This window comes from Oryza sativa, chromosome 6 (assembly GCF_034140825.1).
Source record: "Oryza sativa Japonica Group chromosome 6, ASM3414082v1".
Classification (NCBI taxonomy): domain Eukaryota; kingdom Viridiplantae; phylum Streptophyta; class Magnoliopsida; order Poales; family Poaceae; genus Oryza; species Oryza sativa.
In genome coordinates, this window is record NC_089040.1 from 25765683 (window position 1) to 25775106 (window position 9424).

The 9424-nt window shown below is 48.2% G+C and overlaps 1 protein-coding gene across 1 annotated transcript; it reads right to left on the reverse strand.

Moving 5' to 3' along the window:
- Positions 1-2681: 2681 nt before the first annotated feature.
- LOC4341543 (G-type lectin S-receptor-like serine/threonine-protein kinase LECRK4) lies at positions 2682-6726 on the reverse strand. Its single transcript, XM_015786901.3, has one exon. It carries the CDS (start codon positions 6724-6726, stop codon positions 4153-4155), a length of 2574 nt encoding a protein of 857 aa, XP_015642387.1. The 3' UTR covers positions 2682-4152.
- Positions 6727-9424: the final 2698 nt, after the last annotated feature.

Below are 9424 nucleotides of genomic sequence, written 5' to 3' on the forward strand. Positions count from 1 at the left end.
AGCTCCTCTCCGCCGGGTGCCGCAGCCAGGGCCACAGCCGCCGGAGCCGTGCCACCGTCGCTAGAGAGGAGAGGGGAGAGAGAGTTGAAGAGAGGGAGAAGGGGAGAGAGAGAGAGGAGGAAGGAGAGGGGGCTGAGAATGACATGTGGGGTCCACGTGGGCCGTACCATTTTTTATTAATTTCTATGTGAAACTGATATGTGGGTCTCATAAGGTTTATTATTTTTTCGAGATTGAATTGTCACGTAAGCGCCATGTCAATACCACATCAGATGAAGACTAAGTCAAATTAGCCACGTAGGCGTCACGTCAGCTAAAACCACTTTTAAAACCGCCGAGGGATCTCATCTGCACTGGCTTTGATAGTTGAGGGACCTATTGTATCTGGTTTTTCGGTAGAAGAACGAAAATCGGATTCGTTAACAAGTTAAGGGACCCCATATAAACTTATTCCTTTTCCATACCGCAGGGCGGCTAGATAATGGGCTTCTTATGCAGGAGGTGCTTTAGGCCCAGATGCACGCGTACGTACGCGATGGATAGAGAAGAACAGCAGCCGCGCTGGAGAATCATCTATACGTTGTTGGTTCACGCCACGTGTCTGAAAATACAAGCCGTCATCTCCACCAATCAGCTAGCGGGAAGACCCGCCAGCTCTAGATAGATAGATAGATAAGTCAACTACAAACATATTTTAAAGGCAACATATCCTATACACATAGGCCCTCACGTGTACACACGTACACACCAACTAAAAAATATCACTAAAAAATTTAGAAAAAATCATACACATACTTTCAATTGTATTACACCTAGGGTTAAAATTTTAACGTCAAATTCACTGTATTTTAGCCGTAACAAAAAAAACAAAAAATCTGACAGTTTTAAGATTGCAATTTTGTCATAATTTTATCTTTTTTGTTATTCTCTATGTAGAATGAATTTGAAGATGCGACTTTGCACGTAGATGTAATACTATTGAAAGTACATATATGAATTTTCCTAGAATTTTTTGTGATAATTTTTAGTTGGTGTACACGGTGTGTACACGCGAGGGCCTGTGTGCATAGGATACACTGCCTATTTTAAAAAGATAAAAGAAAAAAGATAAGAGCAGCGGGCTACAAATTTATAGCCGGATGCAGCACGGACTTCAAAACACATGTGTGTATGATAGGTGGGACCAGATATTGATTGTGTAGTACTATATGTTTATATGTAACTATTGTATGAATTAGCTATTAAGTTAACTATAGATGATTTGGAGCCAGTAGTTGGCTATAGTATTAAACTTGCTTGCTTGAAAACTTGCTACAGACCCTTGAACTCCTTGAACTCTTTTTGGGTGTCATGCTTTGCTAGATTTTATTAAAAAACATCATAGAAAGGCTGTGTTTAGTTCACACCAAAATTAAAAGTTTGGTTGAAATTGGAACGATGTGACGGAAAAGTTGGAAGTTTATGTGTGTAGGAAACTAAACACGAGGTGTGTTTAGTTCATGCTAAAATTAGAAGTTTGATTGAAATTGGAACGATGTGATGGAAAAGTTGGAAGTTTGTGTGTGTAGGAAAGTTTTGATTTGATGGAAAATTTGGAAGTTTGAAGAAAAAGTTTGTAACTAAACTCGGCCACGGTGAAACTTTAAACATCATATGTTGGACACGAAAACTTATGACTGCACTTATAATTATAAGAGCAGGTACAATAGCTGACTATAAGCCAGCTATAACCACATATTGACGTGAAGAGAGAAGAGAGAGAAGAAAGCATGCTACATATTTGTAGCCGGCCGCAAGACGGACTCCAGACATTATGTGTGTATAAGATGTGAGACCAGATATTAATATGTATTATAGTTTTATAGTTAATTATTGTATGAATGGGTTATTAGATTAGTTTATAGATCATTTGAAGCCCGTAGTTGATTATATTATTAAACTTGCTCTAATGGGAGTATGGGACAGAGGGAGTAGTACACTACTGATCGACCTACCTTAAAAATTTGCTACCTTTGACGAGTCAAATTTCACCGATTGAAGATAGAGACATTTAGTGCAGCTGTACACGTTATACGAGAAATCTAATTTGTGCAGCTTCGCTACGTGCCAACATTTTGAGCCCAACAGGCTCATGGCATATCTGTCTATTGATATGGTCATACGGAGTAGAGCGGATGCGGTGTCCGTGTAGCCGCGCCTGATCCTTCGCTCTCATTTTATTTTTCCAATGAAAAAATGTGAATTGAAACTTGAAAAAGTGAGTTAACATTCAGTTTAAATTTCAAAAACTTCCAACCAAGTTTTAAAACTTTCAACTGAATATTTAAAACTTTATACTGAAAATTTCTGAACAATTATTTTTAAAATTTCAACAAAATTTTAGAACTTTCACCTCAAAATTCAAAATGTTAACCAAAATTTAAACTTTCAACTCAATTTTTTATAAAAACCTTTCAACTGGAATTTTAAAGTTTGAACTCAATTTCAAACGTTTAACTGAATTTTTAAAATTTTCTTCTGAAAATTCAAAATTTTTGAAACTTTCAACTTTGTATTAATATGTGTTTAGATAATAAAACTTCCGATTCAACTTTATATTATTATTTTATTGCTGAAAGAAATTAAAGAGGTCTAATTGGAGATAGAAATAGGGGGGTTAACGGGGTGATAGCGTGCAGCCGGTGTACTAAGAGCAAGGTCAATAATATAGACCGCTGTTGACTCCAAAAAAAATAGCCATATCATCTATATAAAACAGTGTAGCTAATGTCTACAATAGAAATATTGTAACACGCATATTTTATTGATTCGTGGGACCCACCATCTTCTCCTACCTCACATCCTCTTTCTCCCTCCTATCCCCTCACAGTTCGTCTTCTTCTCCTATCCCCTCGATAACCTATCACTGACGATGAAATACGGCGGCGGCCGTGCGGCAGACGTCGGAGATAGCGGCAGCCGGGCCGCGGCGGAGGCGAAAGACGACGACGGCCATGTGGCGAGTGACGGGGGCAGCGGCAGCCAGGCCACACGGCGGAGGCGAAGTCGGCAGCGACTGTGCGGCGGGTGACAGGGGTAGCGACGGCCGGGTCGCTCGGCTGAGGCAGAAGACGGCGGCGACCGTGCGGCATACGTCGGAAGACGGCGATGGCCAGGCCACGCGGCGGAAGCGAAAGACGGTGACGGCCGTGCAGTGGACGACGGGGACAGTGGCGGCCAGCCCGCTCAGCTGAGGTGGAAGACGGCGGCGGCCGTGTCGGGCGGCGAAGGCAGCAGTGGCCGGGCCGCTCAGCTAAGGCGGAAGACGGCGGTGGGCCGCGCAGCAGAGGCGGAAGACGGCGGCGACCGTGCAAGCGGGGGCGACGGAGGCCATGCGCCGGATGTGGGAGACAGCAGAGGTCGTGCGTCGGCGCCGGCGAGGCTGTGGGCGGCGGTCCGGTGGCCGTGGGAGTTGGTGACGGAGGCATGCAGCTCAAGGCATGGCCGATGCTTCTCCATGCCTTGCACTTTGCTGTGAGAAGAGGCAGCACAAGGTGGGCCCCACAATCTCGAGCGGCGCGTGCAGCCCGGCGATAAATTAGTCGCCGGCTCACACTCTCTCTCTCTTCCCCTCTCTCCTCCAAATCATCCCAAAATCCTAGGTGGAACTACCACCGCCCATTACTGTACCTGCTCTAAGCGAACTAACGCAATTGCGCCACTGCGCGTATTAGGAGTCCTCCCCATCAACGTTATTTAATAATGTGATGAATCCAATATGCATGTTAGTATGGCCTCGTTTAGATCTATTGGCAAAATTTTATACCCTATCGCATCAAAATAACTAATTACACAGATTGCACGTAAAATTGCGAGACAAATATTTTAAGCATAATTACTCTATGATTTGACAATGTGGTGCTACAGTAAACATTTGCTAATGACGGATTAATTAGACTTAATAAATTTGTCTCGCAGTTTACAAGTGGATTTTGTAATTAATTTTGTTATTAGTCTACATTTAATACTTTAAATGTGTGTCTATATATTCGATGTGACACGCCAAAACTTTAGACTATGGATCTAACACAGCCTATGTTACGAAATTTATAGTCTGAGAAGATATTCGAGAGTTACCACATTTTCCTCCCAGTACTAGCTTAGTTTACGCCCTCAAATCAAATCGAGTTCGACTGGACAAGAAGAGCCTCTTGGCCTGAGAGCAGGTGAATCCGTATGGATGAACGAGGACGACGATGAATCCGTATAGCTCGGAAGATGAGGCGGCGCGTGGACCTCGACCACACCCTCCAGCATCTGCACCACTTGATGGATCGTCGGCCGGAGCGACGGATTGTGCACGATACACCAGAAAGCCACACGAGCGAACCGCTCCACTCTCTCCAGATCCTCCGCCGCATCATCGTCGCTGCGCAGGAGGACCTCCACCCTACCATGGCTGACCAGCCCGGCTGCCCACCCGAACAGAGTGACGGTGTCATCATCGCAATCGCCATTGTCATCCTGATGAAGCTGGCTGGTGATCGGGTCCTGGCATCTCCTGCAGCAAATCATCTCCAGCAGCACGACGCCGAAGCTGTACACGTCCACCTTGGTGTCGATGCGCCTGTCGCCGTGCAGCCACTCGGGCGCGATGTACCCTCTGGTTCCCCTCACGTTGGTCACCGTGGTGTGCAGCTGCTCATCGCCGAGGAGCCTGGAGATCCCGAAGTCGGCTATCTTTGGGTTGTTCTTGTCATCCAGCAGTATGTTGTCCGGCTTGATGTCGCAGTGGATGATCGGCGAAGCGCACCCTTCGTGCAGGTACTCGATGCCCTTAGCTATGGCGAGCGCCGCCTCGGCGCGCCAGGTCCATGGCGGCGGCGGCGGCCGTCGTCGAGGCTGCTGGTGGAAGAGGAAGCTCCGGAGCGAGCCCCCCGGCATGAACTCGAAGACGAGCATCCGCTGCTCCCGCTCCTTGCAGTAGCCGATCATGCGGACAAGGCTCCGGTGGTGGATCCTCCCGATGGACTGCACCTCGTTCGCGAACTCCCTCTCGGTGTACTCGTTGGAGACGATGAGCTTCTTCACCGCGATGTCAGTGTCAGGTGAGTGCAGCAGATGCAGCGAATTCGCCACGCCATGGTAGACCTCGCCGAAGCCACCTCTTCCTAGCAACCTCTGGAAACCATTGGTGGCATCGTAAAGCTCCTTCCTGGTGAAGAGTCTCATCACCATGTCATGGTCGCTGGAGCTTCTTCTTCTAATGCGGCGGTGCAGGAGCACGAGGCTGGTCGTAGAGGCGAGCAGGAGAAACGCCGAGAAACCGAGGAGGAGTATGTACGGCAGCGGTGGCGCCCTCCTCCGCGCCACCGCCGCCGCCGGAGGGGTACTGCGCGTCCGAACCTTGATCAGCGCCTTCCCCGTGACGTTACTCCCCTGCCGTCCGGCGCCCGTGAGGGACGCCATCTTGGTGCAGCGGGTTCCGTCGAACAGCGCCGCCACGCAGAAGCAGTCGTTCAGGCACAAGCCGCCGCACTGCTCCTCCGCCGTGTAGGAGTATACCTTGTACGGCGAGGCCGTCCAGGTGGTGTTGGGCAGCTTGGCGATCACGAATTCGCCGGAGCGGTTGGCGACATCGTCCCCGACGAAGTCGCACCTCGGCGGCGCGAACGCCGGCGAGCAGCCGCGGTACCGTAGCTGCGCGTCGACGAAGGAGTATCCGCTCGGGCACGCACAGTCGAGCCGGCCGTCGTCGGACACGACGCAGTACGAGTTGGGGCCGCAGAAACCGTCCAGGCCACGGGTCCCCATGCTACAGCCGTCGCCGGGGAACATGCCGGCGACGGCCCACGACGCGTTGGCGGTGGTGGTGGAAGTGGAGCTCGTCGGGCTCCTTCGCCGGACGTACACGCGGACGACGCCGTCCGGGTCGAGCGTCGCGCGCTGGTAGTAGTTCGCCTTCGCCATGGGAGTTGTCAGGTCGTGCACCGTCCCGTCCTTGACCTGGTAATAGACGCGCCCCGGCGAGGCGAAGAAGAGAGTGGTGTTGCCGTCCTGGGTGTTGCCGGGCTGGTTGGTGCCGGTCGCCCAGTACGCGTTGTACGGGTCGACGTTGCCGGCGGCGAGGTTGAGGTACAGGACGACGTTGCCGTCGGCCTGCACGTACAGGCTGAAGCGGCCAGCCGAGAAGTCGGCATCGGAGCGCTTGGACACAAGCGTAGCTCCGGCTCCGGTGGCCATGGACTGGCCAGGGAGGAGCGTGTCGGCCGGGTCCCTGAAGCTCTCCCACACCACGGCGCGGCCACCGGCGGCGAGGAACTGGAGGTTGCCAGAGTCGAGCAGCACGAGCACGGAGCCGTACTGCTGGCCCGGGTTCGCGTTCGTCCAGACGTTGCTGCCGGCGGTGTCGGCGAGCGACAGCTGGCCGGCGAGGGTGACGCTGAACACAGACTGCGCCGTGGCCGTCACCGCCGACCCGGAGCCCGGGTCCCTCGCGTACCATACCACCGCCTTCTCCTGTACGGCGTCGTTGAACCAAACGGCGAGGAGAAACCAGCCATCCGGGCGGCCGGAGCCGAGGGCGCGGAAGCCGAAGGCGAAGTCGCCGGACGGGCTGGTGATGTAGTGAGGAGGCCTCAGAGTCGATCCTGCCGTCAGGTTTTCTGCTTCAACTTGAAGCAGACAGGATGATTGATGCAGCAGCAGTGCGATCAGAAGCAGCGGGACGAACGAGAATGACTTCATTTCTGCTCAATAAGCTGCTATTGCAGCTGGTCACACCAATTTTGTGATTGTGATTATAGTGGTGCCAGTGCCAGCTTTCTTCATAGTCATGTAGTAGTAACTTGCATTGATTGGCCGAATTTTACATCTCCGGACGTCCTGTTTCATCGTACTTAAAAAAAATGTTTCTCCCTTCGTCCACAAAAGTTACACGTATTACTTTTGACACCAAGACCAGAGAGAAATTAAATCACCTTAGATGTTACAAAATTAAAGAATGAATGCAAGCATGCAACCAATGAGTATTTAGATGACTCCTTCAGTTCTAATAAAATATTTAATTTATCTCTTCATTTAAGTCTTGAATGTATAAAGACTAAAAAAAGAAACGACTTATTTAGAAAAACTTTAATGTGAAATAGGTGTAACTTTGTGGATGGATAGAGTAGTACGTACTCTCTATCTTAAAATATAAAGAATTTTAAATGGAAGTGACATATTCTAAGATTATTAATCTAAATAGTTTTATTATAAAATAATGTTTTCAATAAAATCGGATGCGCGTGATAGTTCATTTGTTCAATATACACGTTAGCTGATAAAAAAAATTTGCATCGGACGGCGGTTTCGTCGTTTGTATACGTGGTCTCATGTGGTTGTCAAGGTCAAGCATCACAATTCACACCCTTGGACTCCCTCTGTTTCTTTTTTAATAATTGCTTTTTAATTTGATCGCACGTTTAACTATTCGTCATATTCAAAAATTTTATACAAATACATCAAATATAAATCATGCCTAAATTATATTTAGTACGAAAACAACTCACAATAAAATAAAAGATAATTACATAATTTTTTTATAAGATAAATGATCAAATATGTGTCCAGAAGTTAACAGTGTCACCTATTAAAAATAGAGGTGGTATAAAGGCCCTCTTTGTTTAGGCTTATAAGCCAACTTATAAGTCGAAAAATCTAAGTCTAAACAAACAAGTGACTTTTTTGTTTGGCTATTTTGAAGCTATAAACCACTCTAACACTATTAAGCCAAAAGCTAGGTTAGAGAAGCTTTTTTGACTTATGTGAGATATATGCATGACTCCACCATTAAACTTACGACATTAAATCCACCGGCTTATAAATCATATAAGCCAACAAGTAACTTAAAATGCTAAGCCAATAAGTCTAAGCGTAAATAAAGAGAGCCAAAGTATAGACATAAATATAGGCTTAATTGGTTATTGCTATTTCCTCTGTTTTCTAATACAGGATGTCGTTCATTTTTTAACATATGTTTAGCTATTCGTCTCATTTAAAGTAAATTATGTAATTATCATTTATTTTGTTGTAACTTGATTTATCACTAAATACTATTTACACAATGATTAAATGTATGTTAAAAAGTTAATGACATCATATATTAAAAAATAGAGATGATGGTATAATGCAAACTTGCAATGCAATTTTACTGTGCACTCCTCGACTCCCTTTATAGGAAACTATTTTGATTACTCTGATTACTCGAGAGGATGTTCCCTCGTTGTTTACATCATGTCACTCAAGTGGTTATGAAAAAAATTGAAAAAAATGAGAAGATGTATTAACACGGGGTCAACGCTATAACAACGCTTCCAAGGAGAGGAACGACGCCGAAAGGCGCCGCCGTCGTCAAGCCGGCCAACGGCCCGGCAAAGCTTTCGCCAGTGATTCCCCATTCAAATCCACACAACCCGCACAAGAAGGAACGTCGCAAGCCACATCAACTCTTCATCAATCAGCCCTAGGCCACCGCCACAGATCCGCCCGACCGGCCGACCCTGCCGCCAACTCAAGCAAGGGGGGCAGGACGGAGGGGGCGGACGGCACGGCGGCCAGGACAGCGTCGCCCCATCCACCGTTGCACTGTAGAGTCGCCGACGCCCCCCGCCAACGACAGCACGGCTCCATGTCGGGCGACGCCTTGCGCGCCGCTTGCGTGCACCGGTGCACGCATCGACCTCGCGAGCCGTCTCCGCCGCCATCCATGCCGCCTCCAATCGCGCTGCGCCACAGCGCCGGCCGCTTCGGCCAGATCCGGCTTGGACCAGGCCAGATACGGCGACGGCAGCTGTGGATCCGTCGCCGTTTTGCTCAGAGAGCTCGCCGCCACCACTCCCCGCCGCCGGTGTTCACCGCCTCCCCCGCGCCAAGAGGAGATGCTACCGCAGGAGAAGGCCCCGCCGCCACCCTCCTAGCTCACCGGCAGGCTTTCCGGCGGCGGCTGGTGGGGGAAGGGGGGCGGCACTAGGTTTCGCCCCCCGTGTCACCTGCGAGTGGGCGACGCGGGGGTCACGGGAGTTCTAATATGTGGGCTACTGGTAATCGTATGTAGTAGGTAGTACTTTTAATTTCGCTGGAGCATATAGTAAAAGTAGTCCCTCAGTCCCAAAAATAAGCGCATCTATGAGTTTCCGTGTCCAACTTTGATCGTCTATTTTATTTGAATTTTTTTTATGATTAGTATTTTTATTGTTATTAGATTACAAAACATGAATAGTACTTTATGCGTGACTAATGTCTTTTTAGTTTTTCAAAATAATTTTAAATAAGACGGACAATTAAAGTTGGATGTGGAAACTCTTGGTTGCGTTTATTTTGGGATGGAGGGAGTATAATAGTAGCCTTATCAGGATGGTTTAAGATATTGTTGATGCTCCAACTAACTCTGAACCTGGAAAGG